At 39.8% G+C, this 27,697-nt stretch overlaps 2 protein-coding genes across 3 annotated transcripts; one reads left to right on the forward strand and one right to left on the reverse strand.

Annotated features, from left to right (window-relative positions):
- Positions 1-1,364: 1,364 nt before the first annotated feature.
- LOC148366500 (uncharacterized) lies at positions 1,365-12,444 on the reverse strand. 2 transcript variants are annotated; one of them, XM_088335242.1, is made up of 4 exons: positions 12,363-12,444; positions 6,993-7,133; positions 1,614-3,353; positions 1,365-1,539 (listed from the first exon to the last, which is right to left on the reverse strand). In XM_088335242.1, exons 1-4 carry the CDS (start codon positions 12,405-12,407, stop codon positions 1,489-1,491), a joined length of 1,977 nt encoding a protein of 658 aa, XP_088191368.1. In that variant the 5' UTR covers positions 12,408-12,444; the 3' UTR covers positions 1,365-1,488. The 2 variants fall into 2 exon arrangements, with proteins under 2 accessions (XP_088191368.1, XP_088191369.1); XM_088335243.1 differs by having other exon boundaries at positions 6,993-7,130; positions 12,363-12,409.
- selenoe (selenoprotein e) lies at positions 7,029-26,100 on the forward strand. Its single transcript, XM_088335244.1, has 5 exons — positions 7,029-7,173; positions 19,524-19,730; positions 22,341-22,417; positions 25,607-25,685; positions 25,800-26,100. The coding sequence occupies exons 2-5, from the start codon at positions 19,626-19,628 to the stop codon at positions 25,941-25,943; spliced, it is 405 nt and encodes a 134-aa protein (XP_088191370.1). The 5' UTR covers positions 7,029-7,173; positions 19,524-19,625; the 3' UTR covers positions 25,944-26,100.
- The last annotated feature ends 1,597 nt before the right edge of the window (positions 26,101-27,697 follow it).

The raw sequence follows: 27,697 nt of genomic DNA on the forward strand, positions 1-27,697 counted from the left end.
TATGTTTTCATGTTTTAAAGAAGATAACATGCACACATGAAAGGAGGGGGAGGAATAAGTAACTAAATGTGATTTGCTCTTTTCAAAATCAAACATGAAAAAACTGACTACCGTAAATTATAAAGACCCAACAATTTCTAGGTTTCCATATTCTAATGAAGATAGCATGTCAACGATTACTAAAAGGGGAGGAATAAGCAACCTAACCCTCTGCCTGAAAAGATTCAAGGGACATTGAAACCAATTTACACTAAGCTAAATTATGTTTATATGTTTTTGTGTTTTAAAGATGAAAACATGCACACATGAAAGGTGGGGAGGAATAAGTAACTACATGTGATTTGGTATTTGTCAAAATCACACAGATGATAAAACAGTGACCAAATTAACTATAAAGACCCAAAAATGTCTAGGTTTCCAAAATTTAATGAGAATAGCATGTCAACAATTCCTTAAGGGGGAGGAATAAGTAACTTAACCCTCTGCTTGAAGAGATTCAAGGGACATTTGAAACCAATTTTCACTAAACCGTTTAAGTTGTGGTGGTTATATGTTTTCATTTTTCAAAGATAACACGCACACATGAAATGAGGGGGAGGAATAAGTCACTAAATGTGATATGCTCTTTTCAAAATCAAACAGATGCAAAAACAGTGACTAAATTATAAAGACCCAACAATTTCTAGGTTTCCATATTTTAATGAGGATAGCATGTCAACAATTACTAAAAGGGGAGGAATAAGTAACTTAACCTTCTGCCTGAAGAGATTCAAAGGACATTGAAACAAATTTCCACTAAGCTAAGTTATGTTTATGTTTTCGTGTTTTAAAGATGAAAACATGCACACATGAAAGGAGAGGGAGGAATAAGTAACTACATGTGATTTGATATTTGTCAAAATCACTCAGATGAAAAAAACAGTGACTAAATTAATTATAAAGACCCAACGATTTCTAGATTTCCATATTTTAATGAGGATAGCATGTCAACAATTACTAAAAGGGGAGGAATAAGTAACTTAACCCTCTTCTCTGAAGAGATTCAAGGGACATTGAAACCAATTTTCACTAAACAATTTAAGTTGTGGTGTTTATATGTTTCCATGTTTAAAAGGATAACATGCACACAAGGGGGAGGAATAAGTCACTAAATGTGATTTGATCTTTTTCAAAATCGCACAAATGAAAAACCAGCGTCTGCTTAAATGAACAGATCCCAAATATAGGTTTTCATATTTTCATATTTTTATTAGGATTGAACACAAACAATGAGAGAAGGGGGGGGGGGGGGGGGGGGATAAGTAACTACTTCCTTAAGCTAGCTTGGTGACTTAAGGTGAGAACAATATCGGGAGTTAGGATAGTGTTTCCTTTGTTCCATGCTTGTTTTTGTAGTATATGAATAATATATGTTCTTAATCCCGACACAAGGTATGCTAGCTAGCTACTAGCAAACAACAAACTTACCAAGAGGAATGCGCTAAAGGGCTAACCCTCGTTGGAGACTTTGGGACCCGGAGGAGCCTTCAGGTCCACTTCCTGCTCATGGAAACAAGTCTTCAGACAAAATTCAGGAGAAAAAAACAAGGTATGGTTTCAAGAATCCACCTCACCTTTATAGACATCTCAGGTGTTCTTTGTTGTACCTTTGCTTGAACTTCTGGCAAAAGCGGCACTTGGGATTTCTCAACAAGGACAAAATCCTGCACCAGTTCAGTGGATCCAGATGCTGGTTCTGGGCTGAGGAGGCAGTCCACAACTTTTCCTACCACCAGTTCTCCAGCCGCCTTAGCGATCTTCTTGGGTTTCACTTGTTCTTGCTGCCCAGCGGCACCAAGTGGTTTTGCTCCACTGGGAACAACTGATTCCGGTTTCACCTTCACGTCCAAGGTACCATGTGGTACCCCTTTGACCTCCTTTGGAAACAACTGCTGGGCTGGATTAGAGTTGGTGCTGGAGTTGAATACTTCTGGTATACTGGCTATAACCCGGTCAACCAATTTTGGGTCCTTCTTAGCTGTTTCTGGGTTGGTGGTGCAAGGGACAACTTTTGGGACACAAGAGACCACATCCTTTGACAATTCTGGTTTTGCTTGAATGACTCTTTCTGATAGTAATGTACGATTGTCTAGTGCCGGTCCACCTGAAACTGTCTTCACAGAGTCTGGTTTCACTTTAGCATCCACAGTTTTTGTTTCTGAGTTGAAGGTGCAAGGGAACCCTTCTGGGACGCTATTGACAACGTTCTTTGACAAATCTGGCTTTGCTATAATGGCTCTTTCTGGAACCAAAGTATGACTCTCTGGTTCTGGTCCACCTGAAACTGGCTTCACAAAGTCTGGTTTCACTTTAGCAGCCACAGTGTTTGTTTTTGACTTAATGGTGCACAGGTCCTCCTGGACGCCAGTGACAATGTTCTCTACCATATGTGGTTTTGCCTTGATCACTCTTTCTGTGTCTAAGGTAGGACTGTTGGTTTCTGGTCCACCTGATACTGGCTTTAAAGGGTCTGGTTTCACGTTAGCAGCAGGCTGTGTCGTAGTTTTTGCTCCTGACTTGACCAGCTGTGGTATGCTAGCACTGACCTGCTGAACACGTTTTGGTTCCCCTTTAACTTCTGGTACATTCACTGTGATTGGTTGTGGGTCCACGGTGCAGCGGAGAACCTCTTGGACCTCCTTTGTGCTCCTCCTTTGAGCTGGATCAGGGTTGGTGGAGCACTTAAGCACTTCTTGTGGACCGGCTCTGCGTGGATCAACCAATTTTGGTTCCAAGGTGCAAGGGACAACGTTCTCCACCAAATCTGATTTTGTTTTAAGGGTTGGTTTTGCCTTCATCGTTTTTTCTTGGACCAAGGTAGAGGAGTCCGGTTCAAGCACTCCTGAAACGGGGTTTACCAGGTCTGGTTTCACTTTAGCAGCCACAGTTTTGGTTTCTGAGTTGAAAGTGCGAGGAACCACCACTGGGACAGAAGTGACAATGTTCTCTGCCAAAACTGGTTTTGCCTTACTGACATTTTCTGGGACCAGGGTGAGATTGTCTGGTTCCGGCTTTACGGAGTCCGGTTTTACCTTAGCAGCAGTTTTTTTTACCGGCTTGTTCTGCTGTGGTTTGCTAGTACCGACAAGGACATGTTTTGGTTCCCCTTTAGCTTCTGGTTCTGCCACCATTGGTTGTGATCGAGGTGTGGCAATTTGCTCTCCGGACTTATTGTCCTCCTTTTTGGTTTTTGCTTCTGAGAGTTTTTCCCCTTTATTCACTTGGACTTTCTGTCCTGATGCCAGTTTTGGTTCTGGCGCTGAGGCAGACACAGACTTGGTTGGTTCTGCTGCTGGTTTTGGTGACGGCGGAACCTGTAGATGAAAGGACAAATGTCATAAAGAGCCATATTTGAACATTTTTCCAAAATATAATGTCATTTGAGAGGATATTTGTACGGAAGTGATGCTTCACTGAGTTTTGTGTAAAATTTTGACAACAGGTCAGTAATCTAACGTGATTTAATTTTAGTTTGCGTTAAAGGTGAAGCACATAAAATGTGGCCGATTGGCAGTCAAGTGGGGAATATTCCACCAATATCAATAAACAGGGATTGACTTCCAGATTTTGCAGTATTCTGTGTGAAAATTTTCCAATTGTCTCTGACGCTTGAATTCTCATGTGACCTTCATTGGATTCTCTGGGTCTAAAAGCCCCACCCCAAATTCCAGTACCTTAGCTATGCTCATTAGTTAACTGAGATTAACTTCCAGATTTTGCAGTATTCTGTGTGAAAATTTTCAATTGTCTCTGACATTTGAAGACTCATGTGACCTTCATTGGATTCTCCGGGTCTAAAAGCCCCACCCCAAATTCCAGTACTTTAGCTATGCTTATTAGTTAACTGAGATGAACTTCCAGATTTTGCAGTATTCTGTGTGAAAATTTTCCAATTGTCTCAGACGCTTGAATTCTCATGTGACCTTCATTGGATTCTCCGGGTCTAAAAGCCCCACCCCAAATTCCAGTACTCTAGCTATGTTTATTAGTTAACTGAGATTAACTTCCAGATTTTGCAGTATTCTGTGTGAAAATTTTCCAATTGTCTCAGACGCTTGAATTCTCATGTGACCTTCATTGGATTCTCCGGGTCTAAAAGCCCCACCCCAAGTTCCAGTACTTTAGCTATGTTCATTAGTTAACTGAGATTAACTTCCTAGATTTTACAGGATTCTGTATGAAATGTTTGATCAATACCAAATAGTCTCTGCTGTTTGAATTCTCTTGTGACCTTCACAGAGTTCACCAGGCCTTAAAAACAGAACCCAAATTCCCATGCCACACTTTTTGCTGGAATTCCAGCGGTGTTTATTAGTAAAAGGGCATTGAGCTACATATTTTGCAGAATTCTGTGTCAAAAGTTTGAAATAGTCTCTGACGCTTCAATTCTGTTGGTGTGAAAACCTGAAACCAAATTCTGTCACCACAACTTTTTCCACCAAACCACCTGAAAATAGAAGGAATTTCAGCGCTGTTTTTTTAGACATGTGCATGATTCAATTGAATTCCAGATTTTGCAGGATTCTGTGTGAAAAGTTTGAAATTGTCTCTAACGCATGAATTCTGTTGGTGTGAAAATTCTGTCACCACAACTTTTTCTACCTAACCACCTGAAAATAGAAGGATTTTCAGCGCCTTTTTTTTTTAGCTGTGTGCACGGGTAAATTCAATTCCAGATTTTGCAGGATTCTGTGTAAAAAGATTTAAATCGTCAATGGCGCTTGAATTACATGATTTTTATCGGGCTTGAAACCCGAACCCAATTTTTGATACCACTCCTTTTGCAGGTTTTTGCTTGAAGGTCGAATAAATCCCAGCACCTTAGCGGTGTTTTTCAGTAAAAGGGGAATGAGGTACATATTTTGCAGGATTCTGTGTGAAAAGTTTGAAATTGTCTCTGACGCATGAATTTTGTTGGTGTGAACATTCTGTCGCCACAACTTTTTCTTCCAAACCACCTGAAAATAGAAGGAATTTCAGCGCTGTTTTTAGCTGTGTGCATGAGTAAATTCAATTCCAGATTTTGCAGGAGTCTGTGTAAAAACTTTGAAACAGTCTATTACGTTGTGATCTTTATCGGGCTTGAAACCCAAACCCAATTTTTGATGCCACTTCTTTTGCAGGTTTTTGCTTAAAGTTCGAATAAATCAGCACCTTATCTGTGTATATCAATATATGAAGATTGACTTCTAGATTTTGCTGGATTCTGTGTGAAGAGTTTGAAATTGTCTTTGAAGCTTGAACCTGTACCCAAATTCTCCTGCCACACTTTTTGCTAGCTAGCAGTTTGAAAGTTGAAGGAATTCCAGTACGTTATTGTGTTCCATTAGTTAACCGGGGTTGTCTTCCGGATTTTGCAGAATTCTGTGTCAAATTGTCTCAAAACATGAATTCTGTTGTGACTTTCACTGGATTTACTTGGAAAAAACGGAACCCAAATTATGCTTCTGCACCTTTAGCAGGCTAACTGCTTGAAAGTGGAATAAAATCCATCACCTTAGCTGTGTTCATCTGTAAATGAGGATTGTGTTCCGGATTTTGCAGATTCTGTGTGAAAAGTTTGAAAAAAAAAAATGTAAGCATGAATTCTGTCGTTACCCTCTCCAGGTCTGAAAACCTGAACCCAAATTTTCCTGCCACACAGCTTGAAAGTTGAACGCATGTTAACTGTCTTCCATCAGTATACAGGGATTGACTTCTAGATTTTGCAGAACTCTGTGTCATTTTTTTTCTAACACTTTGTTTTTCTAGTGACTTTAACTGGATTTCCATGATGCAAAAACCTGAAAACAAAATTCTTCTGCCACATCATTCGCAGACTAACCACTTGAAAGTGGAACAAATTCCAGAACCTTTGCTGTGTTCATCAGTAAATAAGAATGACTTTCAGATTTTGCAGGATTCTGTGTCAAAAAATTGAAATCGTCTCTGTTGCTTGAATGATGTTAAGATTTTTATCGCCCTTGAAACCCGAACCCAATTTTTGATGCCACGCTATTTGCATGCTCATTGTTTGTAAGTCGTAGGTTTTGCAGAACTCCGTGTCAAATTGTCCCTAACACTAGAATTCTGTTGTGACCTTCCCTGGATTTACATGGTGCGAAAACCTGAAACCAAATTCTGCTGCCACATCATTCGCAGACTTGAAAGTGGAACAAATTCCAGAACCTGAGCTGTGTTCATCTGTAAATAAGAATGACTTTCAGATTTTGCAGGATTCTGTGTGAAAACTTTGAAATTGTCTCTGATATGCTCGAATGATGTTGAGATTTTTATCGGCCTTGAAACCCGAACCCAAATTTTGATGCCACGCTCATTGTTTGTAGGTCGAAGATTTTTGCAGAACTCCGCGTGAAATTGACTTTAACACTGGAATTCTGTTGTGACCTTCCCTAGATTTAGATGATGTGAAAACCTGAAACCCAATTTTCGCCGTGTGCTTGTTTTTCCCCCTTTGCAGTGTTCTGTGTGAAAAATTTGAAATTGTCTCTGATGCTTGACTGATGTTGATTTTTATCGGCCTTGAAACCCGAACCCAAATTTTGATGCCACGCTCATTGTTTGTAGGTCGAAGATTTTTGCAGAACTCCGCGTGAAATTGACTCTAACACTGGAATTCTGTTGTGACCTTCCCTAGATTTAGATGATGTGAAAACCTGAAACCCAATTTTCGCCGTGTGCTTGTTTTTCCTCCTTTGCAGTGTTCTGTGTGAAAAATTGAAATTGTCTCTGATGCTTGACTGATGTTGATTTTTATCGGTCTTGAAACCCGAACCCAATTTTTGATGCCCCACCATTTGCATGCTTATTGTTTGTAAGTCGAAGGTTTTGCAGAACTCCGTGTCAAATTGCCTCTAACACTGGAATTCTGTCGTGACCTTCCCTGGATTTCCATGAAAACCTGAAACCCAATTTTCGCCTCCTTCACAGTGTTCTGTGTGAAAATCTCCTACCTTAGTGGCTTTTGCGTCTGTTTCATGTCCCGGTGGCAGTTGCTGGACCTTAGAATCGACTTGTGGCAGAACACATGGTGCGGCGGTGGCGGCAGTGGTGGCGCCGCCCATGCCTTCTTCAAGCGCTCGGCGTTGAGCCTGCTGGAAATCAGACCGGAAATCGATTTCAGAGACAATTAAGGTAACTGTCTTTCAGTCTTTCGGACCCTCTCATTGGTTTACGCCGAGGGGGTCCAACATATGGCACGGGGGCCGTTTGCGGACTGTTTTTCATATGGGCGACACGCAAAGGTGATCAGAGTTGTTAATTCAGATTAATATGACTCAAGTAGAAGTACAACGTAGCCATCCAAACAATTACTTGAATAAAAGCAAAAAAAGTACTTACTTACTACTCCATATGTGCCACCTGGTGGTTGTTTGGGTTACTGATCAAATCTAAATAAAACAAACTTCTTCCTCACAAATCTCAAGTAAAAACTGTAGTGCTTTAAAAATACTCCCAGAAGTATAAAATGTCCCAGAACTTACTCTAAGAAATGTAACCAAGTAAATGTAACTCTTTACTACCCACTTCTGGAATTAGGTAACAGGTTCAATGTAGCCTAATGTAGCACAGTAAGAGTAAAATTTCTTCTTCACAAATCTAGTCGAGAAAAAGTATTGTGGTTTAAAAATACCTCTAGAAGTATATGTCCCAAAACGTACTCAAGTAAATGTAACTGGTTACAACCCACCTCTGGGTTTAAGTAACAGGTTCAATGTAGCCTAATGTAGCTCAGTAAGATTACAGTTTCTTCTTCAAAAATCTCAAGTAAAAAGTAAAAAGTATCGTGGTTTGAAAATACTCACAGAAGTAGAAAATGTTCCAAAACTTACTCTAATAATTGTAACCGAGTAAACGTAACTCTTTACTACACACTTCCGGCCTTAAGTAACAGGTTCAATGTAGCCTAATGCAGCACAGTAAGATTATAGTTTTTTTCTTCACAAATAACAAGTGAAAGGAAAAAGTATCGTGGTTTAAAAATACCCCTCGAAGTATAAAATGTCCCAAAACATACTCAAGTAAATGTAGCAGAGTAAATGTAACTCGTAACTACCCACCTCTGGATTTAAGTAAAGTGTTCAATGTAGTTTATTGTAGCGGAGTAAGACTACTGTTTCTTCTTCAGAAATATACTTGAGTAAAAGATAAAAGTGTAGTGATTTAAAAATACTCCTAGTGAAGTACAAAATGTCCCAAAACGTACTCAAGTAAATGTACATATAACTTGTTACAAAACACCTCTGGCTTTAAGTAACACGTCCAATGTAGCCTAATGTAGCACAGTAACATTACAGTTTCTTCTTCACAAATCTCAAGTAAAAGTAAAAAGTATTGTGGTTTTAAAATATTCCTAGAAATATAAAATATCCCAAAACTTACTCTAATAAATGTAATTGAGTAAATGTAACTCCTTACTACCCATCTCTGACTTTAAGTAACAGGTTCAATGTAGCCTAATGTTGCAGAGTAAGATTACAGTTTCTCCTTCACAGACCTACTCAAGTAAATGTAACTCCTTACTACCCAACTCTGGATTTAAGTAACCGGTTCAATGTAGCCTAATGTAGCACAGCAAGATCACAGTTTCTTCTTCACAAATCTACACAAGTCAAAGTAAAACGTATAGCGGTTCAAAAATACTCTAAGTATAAAAAGACCCAGAACAAACTCTGGCAAACTGATACTTGCTCCTATAAAATGTGTTTTGATGCTCATATGAGGAGACTGCTAACTCGGCCCAGCAATCTCTGATGGGGAATGTAGGGGGGGGGGGTGACACCCCCTCCCTAACATTCCCCGTAAAGCCCCTGGATGAGTGTTGGGCTATTTAAACCTTGCGGCAAAAGACCACTTAAGCCCCCCTCGTTTTCTCTTCTCACAAGTGCCTCCTTCAAAATCAATTATAAACAGTTACATTTACTTGCGTAGGTTTGTGAAGAAGAAACTGTAATCTTACTGTGCTACGTTAGGCTACATTGAACCTGTTACTTAAAGCCAGAGGTGTGTAGAACAAGTTATATTTACTCCGTTACAGTTACTCGAGTACATTTTGGGACATTTTTTACTTCTAGGGGTATTTTTAAACCACAATACTTTTTCCATCACTTGTGATTTGTGAAGAAAAAACTATAATCTTACTGTGCTACTTTAGGCTACATTGAACCTGTTACTTAAATCCAGAGGTGGGTAGAAAGGAGTTACAATTACTCAGTTACATTTATTTGAGTAAGTTTTAGGACATATGATACTTCTTGGGGAACTTTTAAACCAAGATACTTTAGTTGAGATTTGTGGAGAAGAAACTATAATCTTACTGTGCTACATTAGGCTACATTGAACCAGTTACTTAAAGCCAGAGGTGGGTTAGAAAGGAGTTATAGTTACTCAGTTACAGTTACTCGAGTACATTTTGGGACATTTTTTACTTCTAGGGGTATTTTTAAACCACAATACTTTTTCCATCACTTGTGATTTGTGAAGAAAAAACTATAATCTTACTGTGCTTCTTTAGGCTACATTGAACCTGTTACTTAAATCCAGAGGTGGGTTAGAAAGGAGTTATAGTTACTCAGTTACATTTACTTGAGTACGTTTTGGGACATATTATACTTCTGGGGGTATTTTTAAACCACTATACTTTTTACTTTTTCTCGACTAGATTTGTGAAGAAGAAATTGTACTCTTACTGTGCTACAATAGGCTACATTGAACCTGTTACTTAAACCAAGAGGTGGGTTGTAACCAGTTATATTTATTCCATTACATTTACTTGAGTACCTTTTGGGACATATGATATTTCTAGGGGTATTTTCAAACCACTATACTTTTTACTTTGACTTGAGTAGGTTTGTGAAAAAGAAACTGTACTCTTACTGTGCCACATTAGGCTACATTGAACCTGTTACTTAAAGCCAGAGGTGGGTTGTAACCAGTTATATTTACTCCGTTACATTTACTTGAGTAAGTTTTGGGACATATGATACTTCTAGGGGTATTTTCATACCACTATACTTTTTACCTTGACTCGAGTACATTTGTGAAAAAGAAACTGTAATCTTACTGTGCTACGTTAGGCTACATTGAACCTGTTACTTAAACCCAGAGGTGGGTTGTAACCAGTTATATTTACTCTGTTACATTTACTTGAGTACGTTTTGGGACATATTATACTTTTAGGGGTATTTTTAAACCACTATACTTTTGACATTTACTTGAGATTTGTAAAGAAGAAACTATAATCTTACTGTGCTACATTAGGCTACATCGAACCCGACCACCCACCGATCGAGAGTCAGTTCCCTTCGAGACTCACTTTTCCCCTCGATATTGCTCAAAATGCATTATTAGGGATTCTGTGCTCTTGACTTTGAATTTGTAGAGTATCAATACGGTTAAAATTGTTTTGTATTTGATCTGTTTTTTTTTATACTTATATTATTTTATGTTTCCTTTGTTTTTTTCATTGTTCACGTTTGAGTGTTCGTTTTTCTTCATTTCCCCCCCCTTTTAAGTCATTCATAATACTACATACTCAATGGGAATATATCAATGAATTTATAGTATTATTACTTTATGATATTGTATAAGTGTAATAAATACTACAAGGTTCTATTATCATGATTACTGATTTGACTCACTCCTTTAGCACCATCTGCCACGGACTCTGATTGGCTCCCTGTCTCTATTCAAACCCACTCCTGTCTGTCGCCTTGGGTCAGTCCGTCTGCCAACCTCAGTTTACACTAGGCAAGCTCTTTTCGACCCAGACTCACGCCTGTCCCGTTTTTGCTCCCGTTTGTATCCGACTACGACCCGTTTTGCTGACCCTTACCCGGTTTTGCTCCCGTTTTTTGATCCTGACCACGTCTGCTCTACCGTCCCGGCTTACGACCTTTTTTGTCCCCGATCACGTCTACTCTCCTCTCCTCTCCTGGCTTCCGACTTGTTTCTGACCCAGACCATGTTTTTGTTCTCCCGTCCCAGCTACTGACCCGTTTCCGTTCCCGACACCGCCATCGCTCGCCTCGGAAGTCTCACTTCCGCATTCAGAGCGACCTGCTCTCCGCGTCCAGAGATCACTGGATTGTGGGTGCAACCCTTACCTTTCTTCTAATAAAACTGAGAGAAACGTAACGCAAGTGGGTCCTGTCTCTGTTGTGGTCCTGACATTTATAACACTTTTTGGGAGACATAGTGAGTCATTATAACTCATTCCTTGTTTCGAGTCACCGTCCCCAACCCTGCTCCTGACGGCATCCTGTTTTCATGTTGGACACTCAAAATAGCAACGATTTTTGTCTGTTTTTTTGCCACCAGGTGGCGTAAGAGTATAGGCTTTTCCTTATTAAGGACATAGTAACTATAGTACAACCACATGAGATGCAGCAATAGTGGTTTAAAAATTCTTTTTTTCAATCGCATATAGTCCTGTGCGCTTTTTTATTCATCTAAACCTACAGAACATACAGTAGAAATCCAGATTTTCAAGTTAGTGTTCGTTCGCGGCTTATAGGCTCCAAAACAGTTGAACCGATTCTCGTGAAAATTTACACAATTATACGTTAGGCCCCTGGGAGTGTTTATAGCTAGGTTTGGTATCAAGGACGAGAAATATGTCATTATTGAATTTATTGACAAATAGAATATGAGAATAGATAGGTCATATGTAGTTGTTGGAATTGGTGTATTTTACCTATAAATCCTCAAATTTGCCAGGAATTCCAAATTGCTCTTTATAATACAATTGCAAATGGATCATTCCGATGAAACACTCTTACGTATGGAACCCGTTTATTCACGAATCGAATTCATCCAGTTGGTAAACCCGAATTCCGAAGATTTTTTTGTTCTACGAAATAAGGATTTTCTCATAGTTGGTCGCCACTAGGGTTAGGGTCTCGGACTTAATGGACTCGGGGGGCTTGTAAGCTAAGGTCCGGGTAAGGTTGGGGGCCAAATCGGAATTTTTCACAAGAAAGCTCTTCTTAAATGTTTTTTTATAAAATTTTCTTCCAAAAAAAACAAGAATATGAAATTAAACTCAATCTGTATTAAACAAATACATAATTCATGCCGACTGTGGTTATATTAAAGGGACAGTGTGTATTATTATGACTATTAGATGTCCCTTTTGGTGAAGCGCCAACAAAAACGAGCTACAAAGGAAGAAGACGAAGCACGGAGACTCAAAGTGACCAATTTTGTTTTCAAATCTGCTCTGAAAATGAGCTCATTTGGCTCATTCCTCCACGCAAGCAACAGGAATTGGACCAGGTTTCTTGAATGTTTTCAGTTTTTGGGATCTTATTTTGTGGACTCACCGATTGCCTGATGCGGCGCTGTGTTCGTTTCCTCTTGCTCGGCATGTTGTTCGGTGATGATGGCGAAGGAGTGAAAGAGGCACTGCAGATGGCAGCAGCCATTTATAGAATAAAGCTCCCCCTCCCCATATTAACCCCCAGCCCACATTCTTCCCCTGTTGCATCTGAGGTCTAAATGTGTTTGGAAGTCATCCCCTACACCACGGGTGTCAAACGGGCGGCCGGCGGGCCAGATCGGGCCCGCTAAGGGATTGAATCCGGCCCGCGAGACAACACTCAGAGAAGCGCAAGAGAGAAACAAGCTGCAGGTTGAAATAGGTCAACTTGATGTTGCCAAAGCCAGGTGCCTCCAACAAAGACACTGTACTTGTATTTCTTTCTCTCTCTCTCTCTCTCTCTCTCTCTCTCTCTCTCTCTCTCTCTCCACCCCTTTTCTCCCACTCTGTCTCTGTCTCTTTCACTCTCTGTGTCTCTCTTTTTCTCTTCCTCTGTTGCTCTTTGTCTCTTTCTCTCTCTGTCTTTAAACCTCTTTTGCTCTAACTTCCTTATTTCCTTTTCTCTCTATTCTTTTTCTCTCTTCATACCCTTCTTTTCTCTTTTCTCTCCTTTTGTCTTTCTATTTCTCTTTGGATTACTTTCTTCCTCTCCCTTTCTTTTCCTCCTCTCTCGTGACTTCTTATCTTTTGATTCTCTCTCTCACTCTCTCTTTTCCACCCCTTTTCTCCCACTCTGTCTCTGTCTCTTTCACTCTCTGTGTCTCTCTTTTTCTCTTCCTCTGTTGCTCTTTGTCTCTTTCTCTCTCTGTGTCTTTAAACCTCTTTTGCTCTAACTTCCTTTTTTCCTTTTCTCTCTTTTCTCTTTCTCTCTTCATACCCTTCACGCTTTCTTTTCTCTTCTCTTCTCTGTCCTGTCTTTCTATTTCTCTTTGGATTTCTTTCTTCCTCTCCCTTTCTTTTCCCCCTCTCTCACAACTTTTTATCTTTTGTTTCTCCCTCTCTCTCTCCTTCTTTCCCCCCCTTTTCTCCCACTCTGTCTCTGTCTCTTTCACTCTCTGTGTCTCTCTTTTTCTCTTCCTTTGTTGCTCCTTGTCTCTTTCTCTCTCTGTCTTTAAACCTCTTTTGCTCTAACTTCCTTATTTCCTTTTCTCTCTATTCTTTTTCTCTCTTCATACCCTTCTTTTCTCTTTTCTCTCCTTCTGTCTTTCTATTTCTCTTTGGATTTCTTTCTTCCTCTCCCTTTCTTTTCCTCCTCTCTCGTGACTTCTTATCTTTTGATTCTCTCTCTCTCTCTCTCACTCTCTCTTTTCCACCCCTTTTCTCCCACTCTGTCTCTTTCACTCTCTGTGTCTCTCTTTTTCTCTTCGTTTGTTGCTCTCTGTCTCTTTCTCTCTTTGTGTCTTTAAACCTCTTTTGCTTTAACTTCCTAACTTAACCTAATTTCCTTTTCTCATTTTTCTCTTTCTCTCTTCCTACCCTTCGCGCTTTCTTTTCTCTTTTCTCTCCTTCTTTATTTCTATTTCTCTTGGGATTTCTTTCTTCCTCTCCCTTTCTTTTCCCCCTCTCTCACGACTTTTTATCTTTTGTTTCTCACGCTCTCTCCCTCTCTCTCTTTCTTTGTCCCGCCCTCTCTCCATTTCCCTCCCTCTTTCTCTTATTTCTTTATCTCTCTTTTCTTTCTCTTGTATATACTAGTCCGGCCCCCGACAGAATGTTTGTTTCTTTGTCAGTGTTACAGTTATCAATTCAACCATCAGTAGATACCAGAGGAATCAGTCCCTTAATACTGAAGAATTTTATACATTTGGACTATAAAAGATTTTATACGATTGAATACAAGTTACATTTATTGGGTGCAATAAAGATTTTCACCGAGAAGGCTTAAGTTCAATGACAGGTCACGCTGATCCGAATACGGAATGTTTTGTTTAGTTCTGTTGATAACAGGACTCTGACGCAGGACGGCAGGCATTGTTCCAGTGGCGAGGGGGTGGAGCCCACGTGGGGGCTTCCCTGGCACACTCATGGGAGGAGCCGGCACACCAGCTTGCGGGAAAGACGCGGGCCGAGAGAAGAGAGGCAGGAGATCGAGAGAGGAGGCTTGACAGAGACTCGAGCGACACTAATTCAGCTAATTCGGCCATATTGGATGGAGTTCTACCCCTGTGTGAAAATGATGTTGGCAAGCTGTTTGGATTGATTTTCATTTTGTTTCTGTCGCATTTGATGTTCATTTTGCCGGAGATCAGAGCCAGGAGAGAAAGCTTACCACGTGTTGTGAGTCATCATTTTATTCTTATTTACTTTCTTTTGTCTTTTATTAGCATATTTGGTATTGGAGTCATCCAAAAGTCATTTAAAGTAATCCAGCTAAAATAACCCTACCCAACCCTGGTTTTGTTGGAGATCAAAGAGCTCAAAGCCAGGAGAGAAAGCTTACCACGTGTTGTGAGTCATCATTTTATTTATATTTGGTTTCTTTTGTCTTTTATTAGCATATTTGGTATTGGAGTCATCCAAAAGTAATTTAAAGTAATCCAGCTAAAATAACCCTACCCAACCCTGGTTTTGTTGGAGATCAAATAGATCAAAGCCAGGAGAGAAAGCTTACCACGTGTTGTGAGTCATCATTGGATTCCTATTTAGTTTATTTTGTCTTGTATTAGCATATTTGCTATTGGAGTAATCCAAAAGTAATTTAAAGTAATCCAGTTAAAATAACCCTACCAAACCCTGGTTTTGCCGGAGATCAAAGAGATCAAAGCCAGGAGAGAAAGCTTACCACGTGTTGTGAGTCATCATTGGATTCCTATTTAGTTTATTTTGTCTTGTATTAGCATATTTGCTATTGGAGTAATCCAAAAGTCATTGAAAGTAATCCAGTTTAAGTAACCCTACCCAACCCTGTGGATGGTAACAAGGAATAGAGCAATGTCAGTGTTGCAGTTATCGATTCAACCAACAGAGGATGCCAGAGGAATACCACAAGAATTATTACTCCAAAGCAGTCCCGTAATACTTAGCTATTTAGCCAAGCTTAGCTTACTGTTAGGAATTAAATATTCAAACTTTACCAAATTGTTCGGATTAGTTATCTGATTACATTAACCAAACACCACCTAACAACGCGCTCTCGTTTCTTGATGGGAAAATATGGACAAGAATAGCCAAAATTTTCACACGGGGACAGATTTAATTTCTTAGAGTATTTAACTAAGTGAACTCCATCGAATTAGTGTCGCTCGAGTCTCTGTCAATCCTCTCTCGATCTTCTCGCTTCCTTCTCCCGGCCCACGTTTTTTCCCGCAAGCTGGTGTGCCGGCTCCTCCCATGGGCGTGCCAGGGAAGCTCCCCTCGCCTCGATGTCTGAAGAAACTCAAAACAACACCGAGCGTTTATCAAAACAATGCCTGACGTCCTTCGTCAGAGTCTTGTTATCAAAATTCCCCAGCCAAAACATTCCGCATTCTAAACAGCGTGACCTGAAGTCATTGCACTCGATAAATGGAACTTCTATTTAATCGTATAAAATCCTTTATAGTAAAATGTATAAAATTTACAATCCAGCTGTTCAAACCACTTTCATTTTGTTCAGTCGAGCTCCTGATGGATTCGTCCAGCAACTGCACTTTGCCAACTGACCACAGGGCAGAATTATGGGTAGCCATTACTCGGAAAAATTTGTTTTAGTTACGGTAATATGCGGATACACATCAGAAAAAGATATTCTCTGACCAATCAGCAGTTAACTGTGACCGACATCCAGTTTTAGTCCCAGGTTGTTGTTAGGTTTAAGTCCCCAACATTTTTAATAAAACGCTCGTAAATAAAAGAAGACAGAGAATCGGTCATTGAGAATTGGTTATTTTATTAATCATTATCATGAGAGCGGCGGAGAACAGGCTGTTACAAATCTCCTCCTCGCTCTGAACAAGTCCCCGAACCCTCCCTTCTAATATTAAGGTTCTTGGTGAAAAACAACTTGAGTTATGGCATGCACAGGTCAGGGTGCACCCACTGGAATGTGAAACAGACAGAAACAAAAAACAACTCATGGCCTTGAAGAACAGCTTACGGCTGAAAACTATACAAAAAGGGCTGAGAACACTTATAACATATTAATGTCAACTGTAGGATAAATATATGTATATAATTCCAACAGTTGTCTCTTTTGGAACCTGGACAGGGGTGGGACCAAAATTTATGTTAACAGGTGCTTTTTCATAATGGAAAACCAAAAAAGGCGAGGTGAGAAGAGCTGGAACCTGTCAAGACCAGAACGGAGACAGAACCCACTTGCGTTGCGTTTCTCTCAGTTTTATTAGAAGAAAGAGAAAGGGTTGCGCCCACGATCTGGGGATTGCTGGATGCGGGAAGCAGGTCGCTCTGAACGCGCAAGTGGGACTTCCGTGGCGAGCGATGGCGGTGTCGGGAACGGAAAAACGGGTCAGTAGCCGGGACAGGAGAGCAAAAAAGGTGGACGGGGTTGGAAGCGAGTTGTAAGCCAGGAAGGGAGAGTCGACGTGGTCGGGACAATAAAGGTCGAAAGCTGGGCCGGGAGAGCAGACGTGGTCAGAAAACGGGTCGTTGCCGGAGACAGACGGGAGCAAAAACGGGACAGGCGGAAGTCAGGGTCAAAATTTCGTTGTCACAATATGTTAACCCATTTTGTAACCATGACAATAAAGGTATATTCTATTCTATTCTAAAAAGGCTTGTCTAGGGTACACTGAGGTTCGCTGACGGACTGACAACAGGGGATTGACAGGACTGAGTCACATCATTAATCATGACATTATCAAAAAATATTTTTACAGAAATACTACAAAGACTACTAATAATTAAATGTTGTGCTTAAAAACAGGTACCTCATATTATTTCGCTTTCATTCTGAAAGGAAAACAATACTATAGAAATACTCCAAAAATACTACTACAGTAATACTACAATACAAAAATACGGCTATGGATATACTAAAAAATACTACAGATATACAACTAATGAAATACTTCTACAGAAATACTACAAAATTACCACTACAGTCATACTATACTACAAAAAAATCCTATTGAAATACTCAAAAAATACGACTACAGTAATACTATAAAACAAAAATACGGCTATGGATATACTAGAAAAATACCACAGAAATACTGCTGATGAAATACTTCTACAGAAAGACTACAAAATTACCACTAGAGTCATACTATACTACAACAAAAATACTGTAGAAATGCCTCAAAAATACTACTACTATAATACTATAAAACAAAAATACAGCTATGGATATACTAAAAAAATACTACGAAATACTGCTGATGAAATACTTCTACGGAAATACTACAAAATTACGCCTGCACTCATACTATACTACAACAAAAATACTATAGAAATACTACAAAAATACTACTACAGTAATACTATGATACAAAAATACGGCTATGGATATACCACAGAAACACAACTGTTGAAATACTTCTACGGAAATACTACAAAATTACCACTACAGTCATACTATACTACAAAAAAAAATACAATGGAAATACTCCAAAAATACGACTACAGTAATACTATAAAAAAAATACGGCTATGGATATACTAAAAAATACCAGAAAAATACTGCTGATGAAATACTTCTACAGAAATACTACAAAATTACCACTACAGTCATACTATACTACAAAAAAAAATACAATGGAAATACTCCAAAAATACGACTACAGTAATACTATAATACAAAAATACTGCTATGAATATACTAAAAAAATACTACTGATGAAATACTTCTACAGAAATACTACAAAATTACCACTACAGTCATACTATACTACAAAAAAATACAATGGAAATACCCCAAAATTACGACTACAGTAATACTATAAAAAAAAATACGGCTATGGATATACTAAAAAATACCAGAGAAATACTGCTGATGAAATACTTCTACAGAAATACTACTAAATTACCACTACAGTCTTACTATACTACAAAAAATACTATAGAAATACTCCAAAAATAGGACTACAGTAATACTATAATACAAAAATACGGCTATGGATATACTAAAAAAATACTACTGATGAAATACTTCTACAGAAATACTACAAAATTACCATTACAGTCATACTATACTACAACAAAAATACTATAGAAATACTCCAAAACTACTACTACAGTCATACTATAATACAAAAATACAGCTATGGATATACTACAGAAATACAACTGTTGAAATACTTCTACAGAAATACTAGAAAATTACCACTACAGTCTTACTATACTACAAAAAATACTATAGAAATACTCCAAAAATAGGACTACAGTAATACTATAATACAAAAATACGGCTATGGATATACTAAAAAAATACTACTGATGAAATACTTCTACAGAAATACTACAAAATTACCATTACAGTCATACTATACTACAACAAAAATACTATAGAAATACTCCAAAACTACTACTACAGTCATACTATAATACAAAAATACAGCTATGGATATACTACAGAAATACAACTGTTGAAATACTTCTACAGAAATACTAGAAAATTACCACTACAGTCTTACTATACTACAAAAAATACTATAGAAATACTCCAAAAATAGGACTACAGTAATACTATAATACAAAAATACGGCTATGGATATACTAAAAAAATACTACTGATGAAATACTTCTACAGAAATACTACAAAATTACCATTACAGTCATACTATACTACAACAAAAATACTATAGAAATACTCCAAAACTACTACTACAGTCATACTATAATACAAAAATACAGCTATGGATATACTACAGAAATACAACTGTTGAAATACTTCTACAGAAATACTAGAAAATTACCACTACAGTCATACTATACTACAAAAATACCACAGAAAAAAATATAATAGGATGCCAGAGGAGTACTACAAGAATTGGTTTATCAGATATTTAATTTGGGTCATTCAAAAAGTTTTTTTTCGTCTTTTGGAAAAACAGCAAAATGGGAATTTTGGGCGAGAACAAATTCTGTGGGAAAAATTGATAAGAAGCCAGTTGTCACTACAACCTGGACCGTACCAATAAGTCAGCCTTGGACGGGGGACCTTCCAAATGTGGACGTTCCAAAGGAAGCCAAGTCCAATGATAAACTGGTCATCTTTCCTGATCAGAATTCCGTCCCGTCCCCCGAGACGAACCACAAATGGTCCTGCCCACTTCAATCAAGTCCAGACGCCAACTTGGGCGGAGCCTCAGAGAAGCTCCCGGACGCCATGTTGATCACCCTATCGGTTCTCTTCCTCGCCTTCGCCGGGACAACTGCCAACAACCAATCGGACGCCGGAGACCGGATCAGCATCGCTCGGGGAAAACTTCTGGTGAGGAAAACTTATATACTTATAAACTTATAAAAACGGGTCGGTAGCCGGGACTGGAAGATCAAGGCGTGGTCGGGGTCGGAAACGAGTCGTAAGCCAGAACGGGAGAGCAGACGTCGTCTGGGACAAAAGAGGTTTTAAGCCGGGACGGGAGAGCAGACATGGTCGGGATCAAAACAGGTCGTAACCGGAGACAGACGGGAGCAAGAACGGGACAGGTGGGAGTCAGGGTCGAAAAAGGCTTGCCTAGTATTCACTGAGGTTCGCTGATGGACTAAAAACAGGTGACAGACAGGACTGGGTTCAAATACTGACCGGGAGCCACACATAGCGCTTTTCATGGGACCAAAGAGGTCGCAGGTTCGATTCCCAGCTCCTCCAAATTAAATATTGAAGTGTCCTTGGTCAAGTCACTGAACCCCTAATGCCTCCAATAAACAGGTAGTCAGTCGCCTGGCATGCGTGTAAATTGGTAAGTGTGAAATACATTGTAGAGCGGTCGTCTTGGGACCAATGAGGTTGCAGGTTCGATTCCCGGCTCCTCCAAATTAAATATCAAAGTGTCCTTGGGCAAGTCACTGAACCCCTAATGCCTCCAATAAACAGGTAGTCAGTCGCCTGGCATGTGTGTAAATTGGTAAGTGTGAAGTAAATTGTAGAGCGCTCGTCTTTGGACCAATGAGGTCGCTGGTTCGATTCCCGGCTCCTCCAAATAAAATATCAAAGTGTCCTTGGGCAAGTCACTGAACCCCTAATGCCTCCAATAAACAGGTAGTCAGTCGCCTGGCATGCGTGTAAATTGGTAAGTGTGAAGTACATTGTAGAGCGGTCGTCTTGGGACCAATGAGGTCGCAGGTTCGATTACCGGCCCCTCCAAATTAAATATCAAAGTGTCACACACCCTCTATGTATTATGACACCAGGAAGAGGTAAAAAAGAATAAAGCCCAGAGTAACAGTAGTAATTGTAGTAGTATTTTTTTAAGATGGCGGCGCGCGCGAGTGCAGCGGCTTCACATGTCTCTCCAGTAAATTGAGTGAGTACATGATGACTATACGCGTTACCCTCCCTAATTGTCTGTTAACATCACGAGTTGGCCAAAAAGAATGAAGCCCATAGTAAGACCCTGCATGTCTTGTAACACCAGGAAGACGCCTGAAAGAACAAATCCCATCGTAATACTTTTAAATGAGTTCATAAACGTTGTGTACATGCTTCACGCAAATCTTGTGACACAAGAGGCCAAAAAGGATGAAGCCTTCAGTAAACACCCTGCATGTCTTGTGACAGCAGGAAGAAGCCAAATGGAATGAAATCCAAAGTAATACTTATAAATGATTAAATAAATAGAATTTAAAAATGTCATGAAAACTATATGCTTTCATTCCTGGTTTACACCAGGAAGAAGCCAAAAAAATGAGGCCCAGTGTAAGACCTTGCATGTTCTGTGACACCATTAGGACGCCAAAACGAATGAAGTTTAAAAAGACAAACGTAAACAGGAAGAGGCCTAAAAATGAAGCCTATAGTGAAACCTTACATGTCATGTGACACCAGGAAGAGGTCAAAAAGAATGAAGCCCATAGTAAGACCTGGCATGTCTTGTGACACCATTAAGGGGCCAAAATGAATGAAGCTTGAAAAGACAAAAGTAAACAGGAAGAGGCCTAAAAATGAAGCCGACAGTGCGACCTTACATGTCCTCTGACACCAGGAAGAAGCCAAAAAGAATAAGGCCCATTGTAAGACCTTGCATGTCTTATGACTCCAAAACAAATGAAGCTTAAAAAGACAAACGTAAACAGGAAGAGGCCTAAAACTGAAGCCTATACTCAGACCTTACATGTCCTGTGACACCAGGAAGAGGTCAAAAAGAATGAAGCCCATTGTACGACCTTGCATGTCTTGTGACTCCATAAGGAGGCCAAAATGAATGAAGCTTAAAAAGACAAAAGTAAACGGGAAGAGGCCTAAAAATGAAGCCGACGGTGAGACCTTACATGTCCTCTGACACCAGGAAGAAGCCAAAAAGAATAAGGCCCATTGTAAGACCTTGCATGTCTTATGACGCCAAAACAAATGAAGCTTAAAAAGACAAACATAAACAGGAAGAGGCCTAAAACTGAAGCCTATACTCAGACCTTACATGTCCTGTGACACCAGGAAGAGGTCAAAAAGAATGAAGCCTATAGTACGACCTTGCATGTCTTGTGACTCCATAAGGAGGCCAAAATTAATGAAGCTTAAAAAGACAAAAGTAAACGAGAAGAGGCCTAAAAATGAAGCCTATAGTGAGACCTTACATGTCCTGTGACACCAGGAAGAAGCCAAAAAGAATGAGGCCCAGTGTAAGACCTTGTATGTCTTGTGACACCTTTAGGACGCCAAAACGAATGAAGCTTAAAAAGACAAAAGTAAACAGGAAGAGGCCTAAAAATGAAGCCTATAGTGAGACCTTACATGTCCTGTGACACCAGGAAGAAGTCAAAAAGAATGAAGCCCTTAGTAAATATATTCTAATGACATCAAATAATTTACCAATTAATCGTTCAAAAACCTTTTTTTTTAATTTTCATTCTAATTGTTTGGTCTCTTCTTTTTTTTGTTCAGGCTCCGAGCGTGGTGGGATGAGGCATCAAGAAAATGCCCGAGCTGCATCACTTCCTGATGGAGCGCTGGGCTTTGTAGTATCCTTTTTTTTTGCCGGTGCTAACTGGATCTTATGCTAGGTAGGATTTGCCATGAAAATAGTCATTTAGGATTTGTTCAGGAGGTAGAGCGGCCATCTTGGGACCAAAGAGGTTGCAGGTTTGATTCCCAGCTCCTTCAGTGACTCAGTGTGTGTGAATGGGTAAAATGTGAAGTACATTGTAGAGCACTTGATTTTTCATATTGTAATTTCGATGCAATTTCCGATCCAAAAAGAAGAGTGCATTTTCCGTGCCGGTTTTGTTTTTTTCTGAGAACCAAATCATAGTCACATGCAAACTTACCTAGCCATGAAGTCATTATCGACTGAGAGTATACAGCGGTGACAAAATAACAACTACAAATCATCAATTAAAAACAATATTGCAGTTGAATAAACAGATTTTAGTGTCATAATCCAAAAGTACAAGAACATTGGAGGGCTTTCCTTTCAGAGTAAGAAAGTGATAAAGAGAGCAGCTAGCTAGCTGCTGCATGCTAGCATTGTCTCCGGAATAATTAAAATCGAAACGTCCCAAATGTGTTTTCCCAAGAGTCGTAGCTCTAAGCTGCCGTTTCGTGGGTAATGGATCTGACGTTGGTGAAATACAGCCTCCGAAGGGGGTTGCTACGTGGCTTAGCCGTACCAGTACCCTGGACCTTGTAAGGTTTTACCATTTCTTGAAATCTGACTCCGAAGACGCTTCACGTGTCTTGTCCAAACCCTTACAGTTGGAGCATGCCCAAAAGTCGGAGAAATTGAGCCGAGTATAGTCCACATACTAATTTATTTAGCCGAATCAAAGAGTTGAACAAATCAGGTCTCTGCCTGTGCCAATTTTACAATTGTGTGCAGGAGACGACGGGGGCTTCCAGGGTTACCCACTTATATGACACATGGCGGTGAAATGTTCACGCCCCATGATCAAGCCTCTGGCTGATTGGTACGCGCCATGTCGATGCAAATATCCCAATAGTCCTGTGAAGCTTGGGAGAAGGGTGATAGGTCATCGCCCTTCGGACAGAATGGGGCAAGACACACACTCCAACCCCCCAGGCGAGGCGATAAGTCATTTTTATCTGCACAGACTGAAACCAAAGACACATTCCAAAGCAAAGGCAGTTGCACTCAAGGCTGAGGTCAAACTTTGGACAAGTATTTTTGAGTATAAGTGGAATAAAACAGCGTATAAAATGGTATATAACTGCATTCCCTCTTTTGGACTGATGACATCAGTCCAACCTGCAACTTTCTCTCCCAACGCCGCTTCAGTTGATTCATAGATGCGATAACAATCCACGCAGCACTCATTGGTAATCCCCATTTCTTCGCGCTCTCCGGTTTCCTAAGAATCCGATTTAATTAACGAGTTTTTTTTCAATGTAACAAGCCGCTAAGGCGACTAGCTGTCGTGACGCAGAATGCAAAACGCCAGTCGGGCACACACTGCATGCAAACTAGCTAGCATCGTTAAAACCTGCCTCTTAATTCTGGTTGGCAGCACTCCATCACTCACAAAACTGGAACTATAAATCCTAGGAAGAAAAAGCAGTGTTTTGCGATTACACATCGCACTACGTCACATCGCGATATCGATTTGAATACGCATGGCTAACTCTTTCGGAGCAGACTGTATTGCCTCGCCCCAGAAACATAAACAAAGAGCAGAGAAGTTGACGGAGAGGGAGACGTTGTTTATTGATATTCGTCAGCGTTCAAAACAGCGTTCTCCTTCGTCTAAGAGACAATCAGCGTTCTTATACCCTCCGGAGCAAACACATCACGTCAGAAATATAACGTTGCTTATTGCGTCCCCTCCCGAGGACGGCTTGTTTTCCTCAAAGTGCATGCTTCCAGGATTTGACAGTGTTTTTGCAATCCCCGCATGTTTCTCATCAAGTCGCCGTGACCCAGCCAAGTTCCTGACAGCTTGTTTCAAACCAAGCTGAATGTTATTATTTCGCTGACATTTAAACTCGGGGGAAACAAGCCTGGAATTTCCTGTCCAAACAAATGTGTCCTCATTATGTCGATGAGCTCCGACTTCCACAACAACTTCGCTATCGGTGTGTGAGTGTGTGTGTGTGAATAGGTGAATTATATTGTAGAGCGCTCATCTTGGGACCAAGAAGTCGCAGCTTAAGTATTTGTGCATGTGTCTTTGGGCATGACACTGAACCCCTCATGCCCCCTATATGCAGGTAGGCGCCTTGCATGGCTGACTCCGCTATCGGTGTGTGAGTGTGTGTGTGAATGGGTCAAGTGTGAAATGTATTGTAGAGCACTCCGGACCAATAGGTTGCAGGTTACTGTATGTATTCGTAGAAGTGGCCTCATGCCCCTTACATGCAGGAAGGTGCCTTGCATGGCTGACTCTGCTATCGGTGTGTGAGTGTGTGTGCTAATGGGTCAAGTGTGAAGTGTATTGTAGAGCACTGGTCTCCGGACCTATAGGTTGCAGGTTACTGTATGTATTTGTAGAAGTGTCCTTGGGCAAGACACTGAACCCCTATTTCCCTCAATAAGCAGGTAGGAGCCTTGCATGGCTGACTCCGCTATCGGTGTGTGAGTGTGTGTGTGAATGGGTCAAGTGTGAAGTGTATTGTAGAGCACTCCGGACCAATAGGTTTCAGGTTACTGTATGTATTTGTAGAAGTGTCCCTGGGCAAGACACTAAACCCCTCATGCCCCCTATATGCAGGTAGGCGCCTTGCATGGCTGACTCCGCTATCGGTGCGTGAGTGTGTGTGTGAATGGGTCAAGTGTGAAGAGTATTGTAGAGCACTAGTCTCCAGACCTATAGGTTGCAGGTTACTGTATGTATTTGTAGAAGTGTCCTTGAGCAAGACATTGAACCCCTATTTCCCTCGATAAGTAGGTTGCTGCCTTGCATGGCTGACTCTGCTATCGGTGTGTGAGTGTGTATGTGAATGGGTCAAGTGTGAAGTGTATTGTAGAGCACTCCGGATCAATAGGTTGCAGGTTACTGTATGTATTTGTAGAAGTGTCCTAGGGCAAGACACTGAACCCCTATTTCCCTCGATAAGCAGGTAGGTGCTTCGTATGGCCGACTCCACTATCCGTGTGGGTGTGAATGGGTTAAGTGTAAAGTACATTGTAAAGAGACTTTTAAATGCCATCCATTTATCATTTGGAAAAAAACGATGTTTCCGAGAAAGACGTCCAGTCACAACCTGGAGTACGATTCCTCGGAGGAAGTGGACCCCAGACTAGTTTTTTATAACAAGGAGGACCAGGTGGTCAAGGTTAGCTTCTACCGCACCGCTTTGCCTTTTAGCGCTCGACGGACAGACACTTTTGAATTTAGTCTTAATCCGGTCGGCATTTTCAACTCATTGAAGATGTATTTTGGCTTTCAGACTGTGAGCGTGAAAGACATGAAGGCGTCGGAGATCGCCGCCCTGCTGGACTCTTTAGGTTTCTACCGTCGGTCCCAGAAGGGCCAAGAGGTCCCGGAGGAGTTCCTGAATTTTCCTCTGGGGGCCCCTCGCGATGAACTCTGACGCCCCCCGCAGGAGAAACGCCGCCATTGCGTCCCGTCAAGGATGACGGACGGAACCTCAAGGGGTCCGAAAAGATCCCGGTTCCGTTCTGAAGGCAAGATGGGCTCGAGGCGGTCGGGTGTTCCTCCTGCGCAAATAATAAAATGGCTTCGTTGAATTTTTGTCTTTTTTTTCTTGAAATCGTTAAATGTGTGAATCTCCTTTTTCTTTTTTTCTTCTTCCTTTTCGTTTTTCTACTTCCGTTTCCTGTTTTTCTTTTTTTTCTTTTTCTCCTTGTTTTTCTTCTTGTTTTTCTTTTTCTTCTTCATTTATTCTTCTTCCTTTTCCTTTTTCTACTTCCTTTTCTTGTTTCTTTTTCTTTTTCTCGTTTTTCTCCTCGTTTTTCTTCTTCTTGTTTTTCTTTTTCTTCTTTTTTCTTTTTCTCGTTTTTCTTCTTGTTTTTCTTGTTCTTCATTTTTTTCTTCTTCCTTTTTCTTTTTGTACTTCTTTCTCTTGTTTTTCCTTTTCTTTTTTCTTTTTCTCGCTTTTCTTGTTTTTCTTTTTTTCTTCTTCCTTTTCCTTTTTCTACGTCCTGTTTTTGTTTTTCCTGTTCTTCTTCTTTTTTCTTTTTCTCGTCCTTCTTCTTGTTTTTCTATTTCTTCTTCTTTTTTTGTCTTCTTCCTTTTCATTTTTCTACTTCCTTTTCTTGTTTTTCCTTTTATTCTTTTTTTTCTTTTTCTCGTTTTTCTTCTTGTTTTTCTTGTTTTTCATCTTTTTCTCCTTCCTTTTCCTTTTTCTACTTCCTTTTCTTGTTTTTCCTTGTATTCTTTTTTCTTCTTCTTCTCATTGTTCTTCTTCTTGTTTTTCTTTTTCTATTTCTTGTTTTTCTTTTCTTCTTCTTCCTTTTACCTTTTTACTTCTTTTTTTTTGTTTTTTCTTTTTATCGTTTTTCTTCTTCTTGCTTTTCTTGTTTTTCTTTTTCTTCTTTTTTCTTTTCTCGTTTTCTTCTTGTTGTTTTTCTTTTTCTTCTTATTTTTTTCATCATTTTCTTCTTTTTTTCTATTATTTTCTTTTTCTTCTTCTTTTAATGTCTGTTACTTTGGTTGCTGTTGCTTGTGTTCACGCATGATCCCTTTAAGAAAAGAGTGGGGAGGCGACAGATGCGGAGGTTTTGTGCTTTGAAATCACTCCGTGTGGGTGCACGAAGACGGTGTAAGTTCGACCAACAGTAGCTCTCGTGTTTATACTGCCTGTTATTTTCAAATTAGCGACAAGACTTAATCAGCAAGGGGCATTACACTATTATTGTTAATGTGTTATAATTTCTTTTTAGTCTATCCCTTTTCTGCCCAGAATCTTTCTATAACATGTTTTACCCTGGAGTGCCATGCCTAATCTCGTTTCACACAGTGTTTCACAACGTTGTTATTCTCATTCTGAATACCTCACAATGATCTATTTTTATTTTTTTTTTGTCCACGCTTGAAAAAAGGAAATATTCCTGTACATTTATTTGACTATTTATCAATTAGTTTGTGTTCATATTTATTTGTAATTATTGATTTTGGTTAAAACGGAAGTGCAGTACCCTCTTTCGTCGCCAGGTCACTCGCTTCTCTTGTGGTTCAGGTAAGTGAATCTTGAATGACACTTTTTTTTTAAATGTATTTTTGTTTATTTTCATGTTCGGAAATGTTCAAATAATAATTATACTCTTATAAAGAAACGATGACAAAAAAAATATTTAAAAGTATTGAATCCGTTTGAGGAAGATG

This window comes from Urocampus carinirostris, chromosome 5, assembly GCF_059441175.1.
Source record: "Urocampus carinirostris isolate Australia breed hairy pipefish chromosome 5, RoL_Ucar_1.0, whole genome shotgun sequence".
Taxonomy (NCBI): Eukaryota; Metazoa; Chordata; class Actinopteri; order Syngnathiformes; family Syngnathidae; genus Urocampus; species Urocampus carinirostris.

Coding starts and splice junctions, on each gene's coding strand:
- LOC148366500 (XM_088335242.1), bottom strand. CDS start 12,407: ATGCCGAGCAAGAGGAAACGAACACAGCGCCGCATCAGGCAATCG. Junction 3,354..6,992: donor CAGACGCAAAAGCCACTAAG/GTAGGAGATTTT, acceptor TTTCATCTACAG/GTTCCGCCGTCACCAAAACC. Junction 1,540..1,613: donor CACCTGAGATGTCTATAAAG/GTGAGGTGGATT, acceptor TTCCATGAGCAG/GAAGTGGACCTGAAGGCTCC.